The 21,848-nt window shown below is 49.1% G+C and overlaps 1 protein-coding gene across 3 annotated transcripts in view; it reads left to right on the forward strand.

Annotated features, from left to right (window-relative positions):
* Positions 1–2,086: 2,086 nt before the first annotated feature.
* The window catches only part of Tuba8 (tubulin alpha 8), a 56,775-nt gene continuing 37,013 nt past the window's right edge, over positions 2,087–21,848 (forward strand). For all 3 annotated transcript variants that reach the window (XM_045137660.1, XM_045137659.1, XM_004669131.3), the window contains exons 1-4: positions 2,087–2,153; positions 12,886–13,108; positions 14,747–14,895; positions 16,781–17,461. In XM_045137660.1, coding sequence (XP_044993595.1) covers positions 2,151–2,153; positions 12,886–13,108; positions 14,747–14,895; positions 16,781–17,461 — 1,056 coding nt within the window. In that variant the 5' untranslated portion in view covers positions 2,087–2,150. The remainder of the gene's footprint in view (positions 2,154–12,885; positions 13,109–14,746; positions 14,896–16,780; positions 17,462–21,848) is intronic.

The following is a 21,848-nucleotide window of genomic DNA, read 5'->3' on the forward strand; positions in this document are numbered from 1 at the left end:
TGAACCGGGGTCCTTAGGCTTCACAGGCAAGCGCTTAACCGCTAAGCCATCTCTCCAGCCCTAGACCAAGTACTTCTTGTGGGGAGTGCACTAAGATGAACAACCCAACCCAGCTGGTTTCCCAGGCACCTCAGTTTTGTAAGAATGTGACCCCCCACACACATACAAACACAATTTATCATCCAAACTAGGTAAGATAGTGACAAACAAACATATGAAGAATAGAATATGCTGTAGGAGTCTGGAAGAGAAATAAATGGGGCCTGGAGAGATGGCTCAGTAGATAAAGGTACTTGCTTGTAAACCCTATGGCCTGTGTCTCCCAGTACCCACATAAAATCAGACCCACAAAGTGGTACATGCAGGTGGAGTTTTGTTTGCAATGTCAAGCGGTCCAACACACCCATATTCATTCTCTCTCTCATACATATAATATATAATAAAAAATATACATAATATATAATTTAAAAAAGAGAAATTTGAATAGCAGCCATCCTTTACTGAACATTTGAGTTGAGTTTAACACAATTAACTTAATCATGACTCTTTTTCTCTCTCTCTCTTTTTTTTTTTTTTTTGGTTTTTCGAGGTAGGGTCTCACTCTAGCCCAGGCTGACCTGGAATTCACTGTGTATTCTCAGGGTGGCCTCGAACTCACGGTGATCCTCCTACCTCTGCCTTCCGAGTGCTGGGATTAAAGGTGTGCGCCACCACGCCCGGCAAGAATTCAACCTATCTGCTAGGAGAATCGATCTCACTCTGCTGGCCAGATATATCTGGCTCATCTTTACTTTTTATTTTTCTCAGGCAGGGTCTCCCTCTAGCCCAGGCTGACCTGCTCTCACTCTGTAGCCCAGGCTGGCCTCGAGCTCACAGAGATCCTCCCCTCTCAGTACAACGTGACTCATGCTTGGAAGCAGGAGAGGCAGCACGCCTGGTCCCAGTAATTTTGTGCATTTCTTGAGGAGGAGCTGTTTGCTGCCCTGAGTGGGGAGTGGTGGGCGGTAGCCTGAAGGGAGAGCAGAGAAGCTGGGTCACACCTTTCAGCATGAGTGATCTCTGATGAATTCTGCAGTGGCCCCAAAGGACAGCTCCCCATTGCCTCCCCCCTCAGTACTGAGACCAAGGGAATGAGGAGCCACTTTCACAATGAGGGCAACATCTCCAGAGTACAGAGGCTCTTAACAAGGCAGGCCATCCCTTCCCCTCTTCAACTAGAGGGAGAGTTAGGAAATTCCCTTGCCTTTCAATGTCATCTCGGGCCACAAAGAGGGAGTCCTACTATTGGACAGAAGCAGTGGGGACCCTGATAGCCAGTGTGCAAAGGAGAGATTACATGGGTACCTTTGAAGCCTTTTTAGAAGGTAGGAATGGCCCGGCCTGGTGGCGCAGGCCTTTAATCCCAGCACTCGGGAGACAGAAGTATGAGGATCGCCGTGAGTTCGAGGCCACCCTGAGATTACGTAGTGAATTCCAGGTCAGCCTGGACTAGAGGGAGACCCTACCTCGAAAAACCAAAAAATAAAATATAAAATAAAATAAAATAAAATGTAGGAATGAATCAAAGGTAGAAGTCTGAGCACGCAGGAAGGGGAGGATCTCTAATAAAGAGGGGTTATACAGTACTGAATCCACTATGGAGCGCCTGCCGTGTATCAGGAGCCTTATGGCCGCAATCTCACTGAACTCTCTAGAAATCAGGCTTTCAGAGCTGAGCTGACAACTTGAAAGCACACACACAGAGCCCCAGCCCGGGGCTGGCGGCCGGACCCTCCTGGTTCTCCCAGAGAGGTGACTGCATTTCTGGAGACCAGGGCTCTCGGGCGGCAGGAAGACCAGAACCCTTGGGGGGTGGGGGGTGGGGAACCTGCCTCCCAAGGCTGATGTCCGTGTACAGGCTGCCCCCCAGCTCCGGGAGGCAGGCGCAGGAACCCAGGTGAACTGGCGCTGCCGGTGGGCGGGGAAGTGCCATTGTGACCTGCCCAGGTCCCTCCCCCCTGGCACTGTGATGCTGAGGGAGAGCTGCTGGCCCGCGCGTCCACCCCGCCCTCCCTCGGCCCCTCCCTCCCCGGCTCGCAGGGTGTCACAACAGTATCTGGAGCAGTTGGGGGGCAGCTCAGCTGGGAGGCGAGCAGGCGGAGACAGCCACGATGGTGAGCCTTCCCGGGCCGGCTGGGCTGCGGGTCGCGGGTGACTGTCACTTTGAATCCCCTGCGCGCTGGGGGTGGTGGGGTGGTGGTGTCTGTTCAGGATCCAGGGGTGCTCACCCACCTGGTGCCAGTGCCTTTTATCCTGTGGAAAGTTCAGAGCGGGGCGGGTGTTCCCTTAAAGGGAACCCCCCCCCACCTTCCCGGGAGATTTGCAGACGGGATGGGGAAGACCCGGGAACCTGCTGGAGAGGCCAGCGAGAATCTGGGGTCCTCCTCCTGGGGGGGGGGGAGGGAAATTCCGGACAGGTGGAGGTGGTCAGGACCAGGCGGCCGGCTGCTGTCAGGTCCCTAAACCCGATCGGATGTGATGGGGCTCCAGAGTGTGGGCAGGAACTTGGGGCATCTGGCATCCTCGGGGCACCGTGTGGCACCCTGGCACGCGCGCCCTTCCCCAGCGCTGGCAGCGGTCAAAGCCAGAAGGACTCTTCCCCCGTAGCCTGCCCGGGCCCCTCGGAGCCCGCAGCCCCCCGCAGCCCCCCGCAGCCCCCCGCAGAGTCCCTCCCCCATCCCCCAGCCCGGACTCAACGCTGGGGACGGGGACGTAAGAGAACCAAGCATCTCACCTGTCAAGGTCAGGTTCTCGGAGCGCTCCGGTTCCCGGGCCGCCCCTCCTCCCCTCCAGCCGGTCATTTGGGGGAGTGCCCAGGACTTTCTGTCTCTGGCCCGCGGTTCCTCCTACCTCCAGCTGTGTACAGCAACCCTCTCCCCCCCCCCGCCCCCGATCCCTAGTATGCCCCCCCACACTCCTGCAAACAGCAGCGTGACCAGAGGAAACCACTTCTGCTGCCCAGGGTCCTTGGCTGGGACCATAGAGGAGGCTCAGAGCTGAGAGTTGAGTTTGGCTCTTGCTGCTGGACTTGACCAAGCTGTGTGACTTAAAGAAGGCAACTTTCTCTGGACTGGCTCTTCTCATCGACAAAATGAACAGGGTTCAGTTCAAATTTCCAGGCCTCTACGTAGATTATAGAGTGATTTAGACAAATGAAAGAAGGTCAAATGGTATGATGAACTTATTCTGTGCCTCATCCGGCTTCAGCACTTACCAATTATGACCAGTTTTACTGCATTCATTTATTTAGGTCACATCCTGTAGGATTAATATGTAACATTTATGAAACACAGTGCATAGCAATTGCTTACCAGTTCTCAAAGTGCTTTGGTTTTCCTATTTTAATTCTGATCTGAATGTTTAGCGATTCTCAGAGTGCATCATAAAAGAACACTTAAGGGGGTGGAGTGGGGCAAGAATCATAATCCAGCAAATGGGCAAATGCTAATGTGTATCATTCAGCAGTTTCTAAATGTAAAAATCCAGTAAAAGTTAAGAATTTTGAAAAGCCAAATGGTTGAATATGTTGAGAAAGGAATATCTTTTATTTATTTAAAATTTTGAAACACTGGGTTTTGTGTACTAGTTTTTAAAAAAAATATTTTATTTTAAATTATTTATTTATTTGACAGAGAAAGAGGGAGGGCGAGAGAGAGAATGAATGGTTGTGCCAGGGCCTCCAGCCACTGCAAATGAACTCCAGATGCTTGTGTCCACTTGTGCATCTGGCTAACGTGGGTCCTGGGGAATTGAACCTGGGTCCTTTGGCTTTGCAGGCAAACACTTTAACCTATAAGCCATCCCTACAGCCCTGTGTACTAGTTTTTATTGAGAACATTTTCTTGTATGCCCAGCACTATTTTGATAGGCAACATTTCTTTTGAATATTTCGCACTTATCCTCTCATTAGCCCTGTGTGGTGGCATATGCCTTTAATCCCAGCGCTTGGGAGGCAGAAGTAGGAGGGATCACTGTGAGTTCTAGGCCAGCCTGGGCTAGAGTGAGACCTTGCCTAGAAAAAGCAAAACAAAACAAAATAAAACAAAACACCTCTCATTATTTTTTTTTCTCTCTCCCTCCCTTCTTTGTAATAGAGATTGAACCTAAGGTCTTGCACATTCTAGGCAAGCAGTTTACCATTGATCTACATCCCCAGCCCTGTTTTTAGTTTTTATTTTGAGGCAAGGTCTTTGAACTTTTGCTCTTCTACCTCAGCCTTCTGACCATCTGGGAGACTCATTCCTTTTTTCTTTCCTTTTCACTTTTTCTCTTTTTCTAGTGTTAGGGACTGAACCTAGGGTTTAGTGCATGCTTGGCAAATGGCCTGCCTCCGAGCTGCACCCCAGCCCCTGAGTCATTCTTGAAATACTAGAATAATACAATTGTAAATCTTGCCCCCCAACCCCACCTTTTCTCCTAGAAGCAGCTTCACTTCCTCTATGGGTCATTTCAGGCAACTGGCCCCAGGTCTCCTTTTTCTGCATGAGCCAGGGAGGCCACCTTGAGGTCAGACAGGTTCAGATTAGGCATTTCTGGTTTCTGGCTTTTAAAAATATAATAAACAGCCCCCCCCACATATATTTTCCTGTGCATTCATTCTTCTGGTTACTAGGAAGGTGGGTATGTTTCTGTGTGACTTACTGGCTTTCTTACCAGCTGTGTGCCATATCACCACCACCAATGTCCTTTAGAATTTCCACATTGGATCCTCAAGATACATAGCGAGCAAGAAGCCTCAAGTTTCAATCCACTCGCTTTCAAAGCATTCCTTCTTAACCATCAGATGAGCAGACCCATCCCACAGCCAAGCATCCCATCTGGACTTTGTGTCTTCTAGCAGACAGCCTCTGGGGACTGAGACAATGTTTTTTATTTGGAGGGAGGGAGGGAGGCAAAGGGGAAACAGCATGGAGAATCATGGTCAGGTGCCCTGAGCTGAACCCACGTCAATGGTAGAGCAGGGCACAGAAGGAGTTTCTGTGTTCACATCAAGGTGGGAACATCCATGGCATGGCATCCTCCTCCATTTCATTCCTTTGGCTCCGGGGAACCCTAGTGGAATTCAGAATGGGATGGACTGGCGTCAACTGGTGACAAAGACCCTATCCCACCAGAGCAAATAGTTGGAGGGGAAGGGAGAGTGTCTGTAGATGGCAGGGGTCGGGCCCCTATGAGGTCCTGTGCCACTGCCTTGCTGCTCCGCATGGCTGAGCTCTCAAGGTGGATGGGCGCTGTCTGAACTCTGAGCACTGTGGGGGCGTTCCCAGGGGTTACAGATTGCTGTTGTACTGCCTTCCCCACCACCAAATGCGGAGCCCCTATCCTGGTCTTTGGGTACTTGTCTCTGAGTGGAGGTGCCTTGGTTAACAGAGCAGCAGCAGAGCAAGGCTGGCGAATGAGCTTTTTCAGGCCCACACGCGGCTGAGCCTGAAGGGATGGGTGGCGTGCCGTGTCGATATTTTGCCCAGTGGGCTCCCGAGTGACCTAGAAAGGAGGCTGAAAAGTTAAGAACGTTTGAGAAGGAAATGGCTGGTGAGCAAGGTTGGAAACAGGGGTGAGAGGGAGGATGTGTTGTTCTTCTGGGGAGGAAGTGGATCAATAGTTCCTTTTCTCCTGGGCCTCCAAGGAGCTGACGGTACTGTGCCCTTTGTGGGGAGCAATTCCCCTATCAGTGTCTCCTGGAATAGCGTGGGAATGAGCAATGGGCAATGTGTCATCACATCGAAACCTTGACTGTAGCCTGCACTGCAATTCCAGCTGGTGTCCCAGGGCCTTTGCCACCATAGGATCCCTTGTGACAGAACCTATCTATGAAGCACAGCCGCCACTCCTGACCTTGACCTCTCCTGACCTTGACCTCTCACCATCACAGCCGCCACTCCTGACCTTGACCTCTCACCATCATAGCCGCCACTCCTGACCTTGACCTCTCCTGACCTTGACCTCTCACCATCACAGCCGCCACTCCTGACCTTGACCTCTCACCATCACAGCTGCCACTCCTGACCTTGACCTCTCACCATCACAGCCGCCACTCCTGACCTTGACCTCTCACCATCACAGCCGCCACTCCTGACCTTGACCTCTCACCATCACAGCCGCCACTCCTGACCTTGACCTCTCACCATCACAGCTGCCACTCCTGACCTTGACCTCTCCTGACCTTGACCTCTCACCATCACAGCCGCCACTCCTGACCTTGACCTCTCACCATCACAGCCGCCACTCCTGACCTTGACCTCTCCTGACCTTGACCTCTCACCATCACAGCCGCCACTCCTGACCTTGACCTCTCACCATCACAGCCGCCACTCCTGACCTTGACCTCTCCTGACCTTGACCTCTCACCATCACAGCCGCCACTCCTGACCTTGACCTCTCACCATCACAGCCGCCACTCCTGACCTTGACCTCTCACCATCACAGCCGCCACTCCTGACCTTGACCTCTCACCATCACAGCCGCCACTCCTGACCTTGACCTCTCACCATCACAGCCGCCACTCCTGACCTTGACCTCTCACCATCATAGCCGTCACTCCTGACCTTGACCTCTCACCATCATAGCCGCCACTCCTGACCTTGACCTCTCACCAGCACAGCCGCCACTCCTGACGCTGACCTGTCACCAGCACTGTTGCTGTCCTGACCGACTATAGGACTTAAAACATGAGTCCCTCTCCCGAGTCACCTTTGTAGCTGACACTCTTTTAGGTCACCTCTGTTCAGGCTGCTCTTCAGGATCCCAAGCTCCAGATAAACTGGGAAGCTGTGATGTGCGTCCTACACTCTCCTGTCTCTCGTTCACCATTCCCCAACCTAACAATCTAACAATGTTCCTAAAAACTTCATGGGACATTTAGGTAGGTCATCTTGGCCTGTCCACATTCTTCAAAGTCCTGTGGTTATTCTAGTCACCCAAACTGAAGTAGTAGCTGTCTGCATAGGCGCCATCCCCTCTGGTTAGTGGGCAGTAAGGCCAAGGAGCTCCTGCTCTTCTTAGCCCTTCTGCGCCCGGGCACTGTGCTTGGTGCTGGGCATTCAGCTGCTGGCCCACCGGGCTTATCCTCCGTATTAGGAAAGGAAGATGATTGAAGAGAGCAACTATCACCTGGCATGATGATGGCAGAGATGAAGAGGAGTGTGGGAGCCCACAGAAGGGCTCTTGGGCTAGGGCGGGCTCACATAGACCCCCTCTCCATAGGGCATGCCATTTAACTTGAGACCTAAGGATCAACAGGAGGTACCACACTACCTCTTAGGGCATTCTTGCTCATGATAACACAAAGTCATTGTTGTAGAATGAACAGCACAGGCGGCTTTCTGGAGGTTTCCCAGCGTTATATCTGTGGAAGGATGTTAGTTTTCCCAAGGAGAGAGACTTCTAAGTATCACTGGCTTCCCTAACTTTCACCCTCTGGACTGCTGGGTTGAGAACGTCTGACAGCACACAGGGGGACCCCTCCCCTGGGGGAGTCTCAGAAGAACAGAGCTTGTTTGAGTTCTGCAGTCTCAGATTCAAGGTAGAGAGAGAGAGAGGCTGAGAGAGGAGGTCATGTGGAGAGAAGGCAAGAGCTCTGATTGGCTAAAAAGGAGAACTTGAAATATGAGCTTGGAGCAAACAAACCTATGACTGAAATATCCCTGCTGGATCAGCTTAACCGTACCCCTGGCCTCTGGCTGCACAGCTGGTCCTGAGGAGCAGTCTCTTGGGCCCAGAAGAGAAGGACGACCTATTTTCATGAAGACTGGGTCCTGATCCATTCCAAGCACTTCTACACATAGAATATTACCTGGCAAGCTTGGTCTTGATGACCACTTGACAGGCTTGCACTGAATTAGATGTGGTCACACCCCAGAGCCCTGGACGTTCAGAATAAGAGTGATGTAGGATGTTGTGGGGTGTAAAGGATAGATTTATCAGGTGACCCATGATACCAGTGTGATATATATAGTTTTTCGTTTCAAGGTAGGGTCTCACTCTGGCCCCAGCTGATCTGGATTCACTATGTAGTCTCAGGCTGGCCTTGAACTCACAGCGATCCTCCTACCTCTGCCTGCCAAGTGCTGGGATTCAAGGCATGCACCACCATGCTTGACATTGTGCTAATATTTTGAGCTAACTCCCCGTCCCTAGCATGACAAATGGATGACCTCTTTGGGGGTGTGAGGATGGGCCTCCCGAGGTTATAGCAAGGGACCTGGCTCCGTGCTCATCTGGGTGGAAGTTTCAGGCAAGAAGATGGGTAGGTGAGCAAAAAGAGTGTGGAGAAGGCCGCCCATGCCTGTGCCAAAGTAGCTGTGTTCCTGTATGTAGCTCCATTACTGTAACAATGCCTGAGACCTTGTGCTTATGGAGTGAACGGTTTATTTTGGCTCACTGCTACAGAGGTTTCTGTCTCTGCTTGGTTTTCCCTGTTGATTTGGGGCCTGTTGTTGGTGAAGCGGCACAGCGTTCTGGGAGCATGTGACACACGACCTGTTTCACGGCCGGGGAACAAACGAGAGAACAAGAGGAGGATAGTGGGATTCCACAGTCCCCTGTGAGGGTATGCCCCGCAGAACCCAAGAAAACCCACCACTTGACGCCCTCTTTAAGCCTCCCCCAGTTCCTTACTGTGCCATAGGGTGGCAGGCTTTAACTCACGGGCCTCTGGGAGACGTTCCGGGTCCAAGCTGTAGCACCCTGCCAGCGACAAAGTGCCTAGTGGAAGTCTGAGGACGTGAACGGGCCACTGGGTACTAACAAGCTTCATATGAGCCGTAATTTCACTCGTGAAGATAAAAGCTGAGATCTTGCAAATGATAGGTGATGCCACACTATGTACCTTTAAATCCTTGCCTGAGGACCTCAGCAAGCGGGAATTGACTAAATGGCTGTGCAAGATGGGCCACCAGGACCTAGGACCCTCGGGTAAGGTAACGGCAGTGGTGGTTTCTTTACTTTGCTATTAACTTTTTGCTTTTCTATGCAAATAATGAAACCTTCAAAAAGTAGATGAATACAGTGTCGTTCATATGCTTATTGTGTAGGTATCATAAGAACTATGTTTAGGTCACACATACTTACCTGCAATAGTGTTTGCTGAAGGATTTTAAGATATGGCTGGAGGTATGTCTCAGTGCTAGAGCATTTGCCCAATGTCTTCAACACTTAACAGTGGTAACAAAACTTGAAAAGCATATTTTAAAATGCGGATGTCATGGTATCTTATCACTAGATGCTTCAGATGAATTTCCAATAGGAGCATTTTTTTATATTTAACCACAGTTTCATTGTAGCACTTAACAAAATTAATGAATTTCTCTATTTTAATTTGTTTATCAGAATTCAAAGTCTGCATAATACATGTGGCTGTTCTACTTCTTAAGTTTCATTTGAAATGGAGAAGCTCCTCCCACCACCTTTATTTTTCATGAGTTAAAAGGCTATGAGGCTTTTTCTGGCTGTGGTGGCGCACACCTTCAATCCCAGCACTCGGGAGGCAGAGGTAGGAGGAGCGCTGTGAGTTCGAGGCCACCCTGAGACTCCATAGTGAATTCCAGGTCAGCCTGGGCTAGAGTGAGACCCTACCTCAAAACTCCCCTCCACCACCACCACTGAAAAAGACTACCAGGGTTTGGCTCAGTGGCAGAGTGCTTGGCTGGCATGACAGAGGTTCCAGGTTCCACTTCAGCAGAGAGAGAAAGGGAGAAGAAAGGGAAAGAGAAAGAAAGAAAGAAGAGGAAAGGGGGGGGGAGGGAAAAGGAGAGAAAAGGCCTGTACAATGTCCCACTATATGTGTATTTTTTTTCCATGAGATCACCTAATTTAGAGCTAATCCCTGTGTTTTCTGTGGTGTGGAAGCCAAACCTGCAGTGTCTAGTAGATTAAGGCAGATTTTTTTTTTTTTTTTGTGTGTGTTTTGAGGTAGGGTCTCACTGTAATCTAGGCTGACTCAGAGTGGTCTTGAACTCACAGCAATCTTCCTATCTTTGCCTCCTGATTGCTGGGATTAAAGGAGTGTGCCACCATATCTAGCAAAAAATAGTTCTTTATTGGGGGGGGCATAAATTTTCTCTGCAAATATGCATATTTATTAAAATAATTGAAGAAAGTATCAAAAAGACTAGAAAACACTGGTGACACATGCTGGTAGCTCCAGGTCTCCTCGGCTCCTGTGATTCTTTTTTTTTTTTGGAAGCAGGGTCTTACTTTAACCCATGCTGTAGCCCAGGCTGGCCTCCAACTCATGGTGATCTTCCCACCTCAACCTCTTGAGTGCTGGGACTAAGGGAGTGTGCCACCACATCCTGCCCTCCTGCAACTTTTGATGTTCCTGCAGTATCCCCACATCTTCCCTGAAAAGACCTCCTGGATGCGGTCCACAAAGGGAAGTCAGACTGGAGACCAGGCAGAACCCTCCGTAGGGCTGGAGGTAGTTGGGGTACAGGGGTAGTACGTGGAAACAAGGCCCAGGAAGCAGAGGATCAGGTCCTTAGTGGATACTGTTGTGTATCCACGTTTCGTGGTCCTTTCAGACTCCACATGCACGTCCCTTGGCTTCAGATACCTCCCTGGAAAAACACAGTTGCTCGCTTGCTGGGTTCATAATGTGCTGATTGCTGGGCAGTTTCTGGCTGGATAATGAGCTTTTCAAACACACACACACACTCCCTCTCTCAGTTCTATGTTGAGTCCTGAGATGGAAGTGGAAAACAGAGCCCACAGTAAAGGAGGGAGGAATGAGAGCCCAAGGTCTCTGACCTCCTGTGCTTGCGCCCTCAGGTGAGGAAGGAGCTATAAGGGCAGCCCCCCAATGCAGGCGATGGTGAAGATAATGACGCCCGAATACGCACCACCGAGTGCTTGCTGTCACATGAGGGAGGTTAGGTGGCTCAGCCAGTGCTGTGTAGCACAGGTGAACTGAGAGGACACCTGGGAGCCTTAGGTGAGGGCAGCCTGGGCACTAGGAAGGCCCTCTGGCTGGGTGGCTGGGGATGCCATTCTCCTTCCCAGGGCAAGGGCTTCCCATCTCTCAGCATGGAAGTGGGTAGAATGGAGGGCTCAGCTGCAGAACTGGATCACAGGGGGCAAGGGGTCCTTTGAGCTGTTTCTTGTCACCTGACAGGCTTCAACGTTCCCGAGGGTCAGACTCGGATGTTTCTCGGGGCAGCCGGGCCCTCCAGCGGCCCTGCTTGTGGCTTGGCCAGCCCACAGCTGGAGAATGCCATGTCAGGTCATGGATAAGAATAGAAACCCACAGACGAGGCTCATGCTTCCCGGCTGGGTTCTGGCAAGTGTCGCAGCCCATCACAGCACTGCGTGTCACGGCTTTTCCACAAACTGAGGACTGGTGAGAGCTAAGTCCTCCCCTCGGGAGACTACTCGGAGTGCTTGTGTGTGGCACACACACGTACACACACACACCTCATCCCATAGTAAGGTGATAATACTAGAATCAATTAGGCAGTCGTGTTATAGTAATAGTAATAGTCATAGTCATAGTAATAGTCAGAAGGACACTAAAGATTAGCTTAATTTAACATTTGGTCTGATGTAAATAAGGGGGTAGATAATTGTGGTTTCACAAAAAAATTTTCAATTTCAAATTTTTTAAATTATTTATTTGGTAGCAAGAGAGAGAGAGAGAGAGAGAGAGAGAGAGAGAGAGAGAGAGAGAGAGAATGGGCACACCAGGGCCTCCAGCCACTGAAAACAAACTCCAGATGTGTGTGCCCCCTGTGCATCTGGCTAACGTGGGTCTTGGGGAATTGAGCCTTTTACTGGGGTCCTTAGGCTTCACAGACAAGCACTTAACCACTAAGCCATTTCTTCAGCCCAAAAATTTCAATTTCTTAGCATTCTGAAAGGGTTTAATTTATACCACCTTAGCCTCTTCTTTTTTTTTTTTTTTTTAATTTTCAAAGTAGGGTCTCACTCTAGTTCAGGCTGATCTGGAATTCACTATGTAGTCGCTGGCTGGCCTCGAACTCACAATGATCCTCCTACCTCTGCCTCCCAAGTGCTGGGATTAAAGGCGTGTGCCACCATGCCCAGTTCTTAGCCTCTTCTTGATTCTTTTTTTTTTTTCTTCAAGGTAGGGTCTTGCTCTAGCATAGGCTGACCTTGAATTCACTATGTAGTCTCTGGCTGGCCTTAAACTCACGGCGATCCTATTTCTGCTTCCCAAGTGCTGGGATTAAAAGCCTGCACCACCGCACCCAGCTCTCTTTGTTTTTCTGAAAACTTTATTTATTTGCAAGCAGAGAAAAAAAGGGAGGGAAAGAGAGTGAGCTTTGGTAGCAAGTGCCTCTAATTGCTGAGCAGCTCCCCAGTTCTTCTCCTTGATTCTTATGGAGTATGGATCCTTGTTTCTGTGCTTATAACCATAAAATTAATGATGCCTGTGATGACTTTGCTGTGACAGTCTAAGATGGTGTGCGTGTGTGTGTTGCCTCAGAAAGTCAGAGTTTGGGGATTAATGTAGATGCTGCCACTGAGTGTGGTAGTAAGCTTACAGATGGCTTCTGCTGCTGTCTTTGCTTCTTGGTCAGCACCAGAGCCTTAAGTCTGGGGTGAGCCTCTTGCTTCATATCTGTTGTTGCCCTCTTCCCTCTCCCTGGTGTGAAGGGCTCATCCTGGAAAGCCACAGGACAACTGAGTCTTCTTTGGAGCCAAGCCTTTGTCCAGATGCAGTGGGTCAGGGCACCTGGAACCCCAGAGACGCCCCTGCTTGTGGGGTGATTGGAAAGGTTGAGTGTCTTGTAGGGTGAGTGTGAGGCAGAGCCAGTCCTCAAATGTGGGGCCTCAGTCTGAGTCCAGGGCCTCAGGCTGCCTGACTCTGACCCTGTACTGTCTCCACAGCGTGAATGCATATCAGTCCACGTGGGTCAAGCTGGGGTTCAGATTGGCAATGCCTGCTGGGAACTCTTCTGCCTGGAACACGGCATCCAGGCAGATGGCACCTTTGGCACTCAGGCCAGCAAGATCAACGATGATGACTCCTTCACCACCTTCTTCAGTGAGACTGGCAACGGGAAGCACGTGCCCCGGGCCGTCATGGTCGACCTGGAGCCTACTGTCGTAGGTGAGTACGGGGCAAGACCCTGTCCATCTGGAACCACAGGGACGTGCGAAGGCGTGGGCCGGTGACAGCGAAGCAAGTGGGGAGGCGGGGAGACAACTGGACCTGTCCCCGAGGTAACGCCGTCCGCTCCTGGGTGTCTCCACAGTCTCTGGAGTCTGTGGGTGGAGTGGCTGCGGGGATTAAGGATCTCTGTTAATCTGTGCAGAACAAAATGCTTCTATTTTTTTTTTTTTTTTGCATTTGTGGGTAGTATGTGTGATTTGGAGCATGTGATATGTTCACGCTCACATGTAGATGTGTGTACCCCGTGTGTACATATGTGGAGGCCAGAGGAGAATGTATGATCCTCCTGTCACTCATCTGTCTAATTCCTTAACATGGAGTCTCTCTAGAAACCTGGAACTTGTTTTTTTTTTTTTTTTTTTTTCGAGGTAGGGTCTCACTGTAGCCCAGGCTGACCTGGAATTCACTATGTAGTCTCAGGGTGGACTTGAACTCACAGCGATCCTCCTACCTCTGCCTCCTGAGTGCTGGGGTTAAAAGCGTGTGCCACCATGCCCTGGTAGAAAATTAAAAAAAAAAAAAAAAAAAAAAACGAAAGAGAGAAAGTATGGGCATGACAGGGCCTCCTGCCTCAGCAAATGCCACTCTGTGCATCTGGCTTTATGTGGGCACTGGGCACCTGCTTGTAACTTCAGACACTGAATTTGGCCTGTGAGTCACTCCCCTAGGCCACTGTACACATGGGTCATTTCCCTGAACACTATGCATCTTGGTCTGTCCTGTGTCTACTCTGAGGTGACAGTGGAAGGTGGGCACAGGCCTCTGACAGCCTGTGAGGGCTCCTGTCCCTTGGGACCTGCAGCATGGCTCTCCAGTCACTCTAGGACTGATGGTGCGGCTCAGCAATACAGCGCCCTGGGACCATCTCCACCGTCACACACAAGCAAGTGAAGTCCAATTCCTGCCTTTCGTGACACACTGAGATGAAGGTGATGGGGAGGCGTTTGTGCAGGCAGATCACCCTGAATCTCCATGCTCCTGGACTTATTTGTATTTAAAGATTTTGTTTATTTATTTATTTGAAAGTGACAGACAAAGAGAGAGAGAGAGAGAGAGAGAGAGAGAGAGAGAGAGAGAATGGGTGCGCCAGGGCCTCCAGTCACTGAAAACAAACTCCAGTGGCGTGCGCCCCTCGTGCATCTGGCAAACGTGGGTCCTGGGGAATTGAGTCTTGAACCGGGGTCCTTGGGCTTCACAGGCAAGCACTTAACCGGTAAGCCATCTCTCCAGCCTGCTCCTGGATTATTTGAATGCAAGTTAAGCTGGTTGCTGTCAAGGATAAATTTGCAGCATGCGAGACACAAAAGGGAAGACTTGGGGAATCCAGGTGGAGGGAAGGAGAAGAAATGCACTTTAGGGTCAGCTCCTCGTGGCTCCTTGTCCACTCTGGCCCAGCTCAGTGCCCATGTTTCTCCAGACCTCTCAGTCTTTTGCAGACTTTTCTAGGTGGGTCTAGTTTCACTCAAGTGGACTCATAGCCAGCAGCATGCAGAAGAGAGTCACGGGCTCATCTCACAGGGCCAAACGTCTCCCCTGGAAACAAGATAAAGACTTAACGGTCCCGTCTTTTGGCAGATGAAGTCCGGGCTGGAACGTACCGGCAGCTCTTCCATCCAGAGCAGCTGATCACAGGGAAGGAGGACGCAGCTAACAATTACGCACGGGGACACTATACTGTGGGCAAGGAGAGCATTGATCTGGTGCTGGACCGCATCCGCAAGCTGGTAAGCTCAGGAGGGTGAAGTTAGCGTCAGGGTCTGGTCGGTTCACAGTCATAGGCTTGTACTCAAACCTCTTTGATCAGGTGGGCTAAAGGCACGTGTCACCTGGTTGAGGGCAGAGCTCCTAGGGTTCTGAAAGTTTTATGGTACTGGAGGTCAAACCCAAGGTCTCACCCATGCCAAACACATGTACTACTGGGCTCATGTTTGTAAGGGCATTCACAGGGGTGCTAGCCCTTTCTACAGTGGGGTTTCACAGGCCACCTTTCCGCCTCATTGTTGCTTTAATTTGCTAGTCTTCTCTTTTTTTTTTTTTGAGACAGGGTCTCATGTAGCCCAGGCTGGCCTCAAACAGTCCGTGTAGCTAGTGGTGACTGAATTTCTGATCCCTTCGCCTCCACCCCCCAAGTGCTGGGCGCTTCTTCAATCCCAGTTTGTGTGTGGTGGGAATCTCACCCACGGCTTCCAGCATGCTTGGCAGGCTCTGATCCAGGTGAGCCACGTCCTCCTGCCTTAATTGTTGTCGCTGCTCCTCCACGGCACTATCCCAGGAAGATTCCAGCCCTAAGGAAGGCTAAGGTCTTCTCTTATTGGAGACATAGATTAGCAAAGTACTAATGGGGGAGAGGCAAGGGAGGGATTTCTCACACTTTTGAATACTTGCAAATGTCATTCAAATTTCCATTACCTTCCTCCACTGAACGCTTAGCCAGCACGCGAAGTCAGACCTTTTCCTTTGTAGTTAGAATCGAAGACCAGGGTAGTTCAGAAGGTGCAGCTAGGGCTTAAGCCAGGTTGGTTTGACTACAGAGCTCTGTGTTGTGGGTTAAGCTCCCATTTCCTGACACATATAATGATGGAAAAGGTTAAACCTTTATTGTTATTATTATTATTATTATTACCTAAGTGCTAAGGATGTTACATTTTTGTATGTGTTCAATTTCTTTCCTCCTTTTTTTTTTTTTTTTTTTTTTTTTTGAGGTAGGGTCTTGCTCTAGCACAGGCTGCTCCAGAATTCACTTTGTAGCCCCAGGCTGGCCCTCAAACTCAGGACAGTCCTCCTACCTCTGCCTTCCAAATGCTGGGATTAAAGGCGTGCCCACCACGCCCGGCTGTGTGTTCAGCTTCTCTCCATAGAAAGGAAGTCATGCGATTTGTCAATCTCAAAGCTCTGTGTGGCACCCATCAGCTCAGAGCCTGCGGATTGAGTGATTCTGGTTCACACACACTGGGAAACGTATGATTCTGTAGGTGCTCTTGGTTCATGAGCTTGCTCAGAACATGCTTATGTTTCACTTAGTTACCACAACAACCTTCCAAGGTGAGGATTAACCAAGGCCGAGCAGAGGTTTAGAAAAGGTAAAAACTTTAGTGTTTACAAGTGGAAAACTCATGGACGAGTTGGCTGGCTTGATCTGGTCATTCCACGACGTATGCATAAACTCAGCCTTGCTTTAGAGCCCGCAAACTTGCCCAGCTGTGCGTGTTAAATTTGTCCGTCTAAAAACCCCAGAGTCCCTGATTCCATTTGCGTTTCTGAGACTAGGCCCTAAACCCCTTCCGAGGTTGACGTGTGTTGGTCTGCAGTTCTCACGGAATCATGTGACAAGGACAGGGTGAGGCTGGAGCTCTCAGAGGACAAAGCCATTAACCACTGTGGCATCTCTTCATAGATGTAGGGGTGTCATTCTAGACATTAGCCATTTCCCCTAGCTCAAAATAACCTCTTTTGTGTTTCCTTATTCTTTTAAGGCTATTGTGATTTCATACATAAAAATGCTCAGGATGGGGCAGAGCAGACAGGGGTTTGCCTGGCAACCACCCCCCTCCGTATGGGGGTTCTCAGAAACTTGCCTTTATGATTTCTTCTCCCTTTCCACTCTCCCAGACAGATGCCTGCTCTGGTTTGCAAGGTTTCCTGATCTTCCACAGCTTTGGTGGGGGCACTGGCTCCGGCTTTACTTCTCTGCTAATGGAACGCCTCTCCCTTGATTATGGCAAGAAATCCAAGCTAGAGTTTGCCATCTACCCAGCACCTCAGGTCTCCACGGCCGTGGTGGAACCCTACAACTCCATCCTGACGACCCATACCACCCTGGAACACTCAGATTGTGCTTTCATGGTTGATAATGAAGCCATCTATGACATCTGCCGCAGGAACCTGGACATCGAACGCCCCACCTATACCAACCTCAACCGCCTTATCAGCCAGATCGTATCCTCCATAACCGCCTCTCTCCGCTTTGATGGAGCCCTCAATGTGGACCTGACGGAGTTCCAGACCAACCTGGTGCCCTACCCACGGATCCACTTCCCGCTGGTCACCTATGCGCCCATCATTTCTTCTGAGAAAGCCTACCACGAGCAGCTCTCCGTGGCTGAGATAACCAGCTCCTGCTTTGAGCCCAACAGCCAGATGGTGAAGTGTGACCCGCGGCATGGCAAGTACATGGCCTGCTGCATGCTCTACCGAGGAGATGTGGTGCCCAAGGATGTGAATGTCGCAATTGCTGCCATCAAGACCAAGAGGACCATCCAGTTCGTTGACTGGTGTCCCACGGGCTTCAAGGTAAGAGCTGATGACTTAGGAAGGGAAAGAGCACTAGAGATGAAGAGAGGATTACTGACGATGGGCAGAATGGACGCTTGGGAGCTTCTGGGAGAGGGACTTAAACCAGAGAACATTAACTTCATTCAGCTTTGGTTGGGGGCACAAATGTCGCTCATGATTTATCTGCTTCAGCCATTTCAGAAATGTATGAGTTTGGGCTGGTGGTTAAGGTGCTTTCCTGCAAAGCCTAAGGACCCTGATTGGATTCTCCAGGTCTCATGTAAGCTGTGCACATGGTGGCGCATGTGTCTGGAGTTTGTATGCAGTGGCTAATGGTCCTCATACACTCTCTCTTCCTCTCTCTCTGTGTGTGTATATATATATATATATATATGTATATATATATATATATATATATATATATATATATATATATATATACATACATACATACATATACACACACACACACATATATATATGGTATGAGTTTGCTGCTATTTAAAATTGGTTAACCATCTTTTCATTTTTTTTTCAAAAGTTAATAGCCACAATAGTTTACTTACAATTGAACTCTTTATAAGATATTTACAAGACAACCAATTTTATACATCAGAAATGGTATCAAAAGTATGAATTACAACACGGACAACAATATGAAATGGGCATAAAACAACGCTGAGGTGACAGATAAGCAATTTTGCTTTTAATTTATTAACACTAGCTTAAACATTATTAAAGAAACAAGGAACTATGTTTTAGGAGAACTGTGGGGCCAACGACTGAAGACTGAATTTCACAGTGTTGTATCCCATGTAAGGAAAAAGACTAATTTTCCCCCACACTCTAACACACTGTAATTTCACTCTTAGAATTTTGTTCCAGCCTCTTTCTCAACACACTTCAATATCTCCAAATCAAAGGAAATCTAGAAGAGGGGACAAAAAATTAGAAGTCTTCTGGGAAAGAGAGAACCAAGAAAATAGAACCACATAAATCTGGCCAGTTAGCACCTCATAGATTCCTCTCAGTCTAATGAAAACAAGATCTGAGGATGCCCTGTGTAGGGCATAACTATAAAAGGTTAAACTTGCTAACTGTTATCAAGAGAAACTGTGAGGGATCAAGGAACAAAGAAAGTGACAAACAGATGGGGTGTTATTGGGCTGGGGGCACATTATAAAGAAACAGTAACAGGTCAAAGGAGGAGCACTAAACTGCTTGCCACATTAAAATAATGAAAAATTGCCGGGCGTGGTGGCGCACGCCTTTAATCCCAGCACTCGGGAGGCAGAGGTAGGAGGATTGCCGTGAGTTCGAGGCCACCCTGAGACTCCATAGTGAATTCCAGGTCAGCCTGGGCTAGAGTGAGACCCTACCTCGAAAAACAAAAAAAACAAAAACAAAACAAAACAAAAAATAATGAAAAACAAAATCTGGCCCAATTTTTCTAGAAATTTCCTTATCCATACGGTGTGAGATAAGAACCCCTAGTGGAAAAAGTACTCTTTTCTCTCTATATCCTTGCTGCAGTGAAATTTACAGCAGATTCCCTTATAGAGAGTGTACTCTCCTAGACAGATGGAGTTAAAATGAAAACCCATAGACACACACTCACTCATAAACACACATACTCACTCATACACACACAGAAATAAGAGCAACAAGATCATCCAAGAATGCTACATGTACTGCGGGAGTAATTCCTCTCAAAGTCAAACCCAGGGAGCACAGATAACATCTCACAAGAAGCTTTAGCAGTGGGAGGCCCCTGAGGAACTTTTCTTCTCTCCGCACAATGGTTTCCCATTCTTTCCTGCTCCACTGATGGGCCAGCCACACACCCTACATACCTTGGCTTCTCCTCTAAAACTGCTAATAATCCAGGGACACATTCTCTTCAAGGATAAAACATCTTTTCATTTTTTAATTGAGGGACTGTAAAACAATGCTTTGAAGATTTACAATTAGTTTGACTTTACCTAAAGCTAACTTTAACAGATATTTTATACCTCCATGTACATTCACTTCTTTATTTATTTTCTATGTACATTTTAAATTTTAGAGTTAACTATGTTATTCAAGTCCCTAGAGAGGCATAATTCTCTCTTCAAATAGAAGATGCATTCTTCTAATTTATATTGAACGTTAAATATATACCTTGGAAGCTTTGGTCAGCTGGATTAACACTAGGAACGTTTTATGGCTGTTGCATGATTGTGAGTCCTGGTCTTTCCTGCTCCTTCTGCTCCCGCAGAGTAAGGGAACATAGCATACCTTCCCCTCTACTCACTACATCTTTCCTCTCTAGACTACCTATTTTTATGTGGCAGTTTGATCATTCTTGCAGTCAAGGTCTTCCAAAAATGAAAACATAGAGTTCTTTATTCCAACAGAAATAAACAACAATATAAACTAGCAGGAGAATAAATGGAGAAGGTGAAAAAATGAGATAAAGCCAGGTGTGGTGGCGCACCCCTTTATCCCGGCACTTGGGAGGCAGAGGTAGGAGGTTTCAGTGAGTTTGAGGCCACCCTGAGACTACATAGTGAATTCTAAGCCAACCTGGGCTGGAGTGAGACCTTACCTCGAAAAACAAACAAAAAGAAAGAGAGAGAGAGAGAGAGAGAGAGAGAGGTGGGAAGTGGAGAGATTAATAAAAAGGGATGCCTCTTCATCAGTTCTCCTTTATTTTAAGCTGGTGCTCTGAGGTCATGTCCAGAAAGATAAGTGAGGCGGCGTTAGCATCTCTAGCTGATTTTGAGGAAAACACACGGCAGCAGAGGGCATATTGCTAAACTTCATCTCCCGTCAGTCTCCCCGGGATAGCTGCTCCCCCTTGACTCAGGTCTAGGGGTGTCACTGCTGTGAAGTAAGGAGAGCTGGCCTCAGGCCCAAAGCACTACGTGTCCACACCAGATATGTGATGTGGTGACATTTACGTCCAGTTCTCCCTTCACATTTGTGTTCTTCTGCTCCACCCTCATCCCCGCCCCCCGCCCCCCCCGCCCCCCACCCCTGTGTGTGAGAGGATTAGCAGGTCATGGGTAGCTGGTTTAGTGGTGGCCTGCCACAGAGCTGTTCCATCAGGAAGACACACAGTGTCGAAAATATGAATCCAAGAGGTTGACAGTTTAGGTCTGGTGGCCTGGGTAGGAGTGTTTTGGGCAACACCAGGGCTCCCTGTGTCCTATAGATAATATCACAATTTATCCACTTAGATACCTTCCAGTTTTCTGTAATTCTTGGTCTGGCTTTGGTCTGAGACATATGTGGACAGGAAAGAGATTTTTTCTCTTCTCTTTTTTTCTCTCTCTCTCCCTTCCCTTCCCTTCCCTTCCCTTCCCTTCCCTTCCCTTCCCTTCCCTTCCCTTCCCTTCCCTTCCCTTCCCTTCCCTTCCCTTCCCTTCCCTTCCCTTCCCTTCCCTTCCCTTCCCTTCCCTTCCCTTCCCTTCCCTTCCCTTCCCTTCCCTTCCCTTCCCTTCCCTTCCCTTCCCTTCCCTTCCCTTCCCTTCCCTTCCCTTCCCTTCCCTTCCCTTCCCTTCCCTTCCCTTCCCTTCCCTTCCCTTCCCTTCCCTCCCTCCCTCCCTCCCTTCCTTCCTTCCTTCCCTCTCTCTCTCCCTGCCTTCTTTCTTTCTTCCTTCTTTTCGAGGTAGGGTCTCACTCTATCCCAGGGTGACCTGGAATTCACTCTGTAGTCTCAGAGTGGCCTCGAATTCATAGCGATCCTCCTACCTCTGCCTCCCGAGTGCTGGGACTAAAGGCGTGTGTCCCCACGCCCGCCGGGGTGCGGAGGGATTTCTGGGTGGGAGCCCCTTGGCGACACTAGGCTGCACTAGCTGGGAGAACCCCGCGAGCTACTCGAACTGCGAGGTTGGCTTGCTCAGACACAACTTCTTTGCTGCTCCTACTTTTCTTGTAAAAGCCCTGTTTCCTAGAGTCATGGGGCCTGGATAACAGTAATCTGTACCTTAGGGACCTTTGATGCTTTATATTTATTGCTTTGGAATCTCCCTTCTGACCTTTTACACATCCCTTCACCCTTGACAGAGAAGCTTCCCTAAATTGACTTGCAAAATAACCAAGAGAGCTTTAGAATAGCATTGGGGAAAGAATCAATGTGATGGTAACTCCAATTCTAGGAACTGATTTGCCTCTAACAGGGAAGATGCTTCTCTTTTTCGAGATAAAGACTGGACACGTCCCTGGCTTTCCTGACTTTCCACTCACATTCTTCCTATTGCTAGCCCTGTTCTTCATTTCTGTTCCCGAGTTTAGTGTTTAGGTCTGTGCAGTGAATGCGCCTTGAACCGGTGACCCTGCTTCTGTGGACTTCCTGACGCCCGATACGGGTGTGTGCCACCGCTCAGCTCCCACTCGCCTTTATTTTCTCTTTAGCACCCAT

Source organism: Jaculus jaculus, chromosome 18, assembly GCF_020740685.1.
Source record: "Jaculus jaculus isolate mJacJac1 chromosome 18, mJacJac1.mat.Y.cur, whole genome shotgun sequence".
NCBI lineage: Eukaryota > Metazoa > Chordata > Mammalia > Rodentia > Dipodidae > Jaculus > Jaculus jaculus.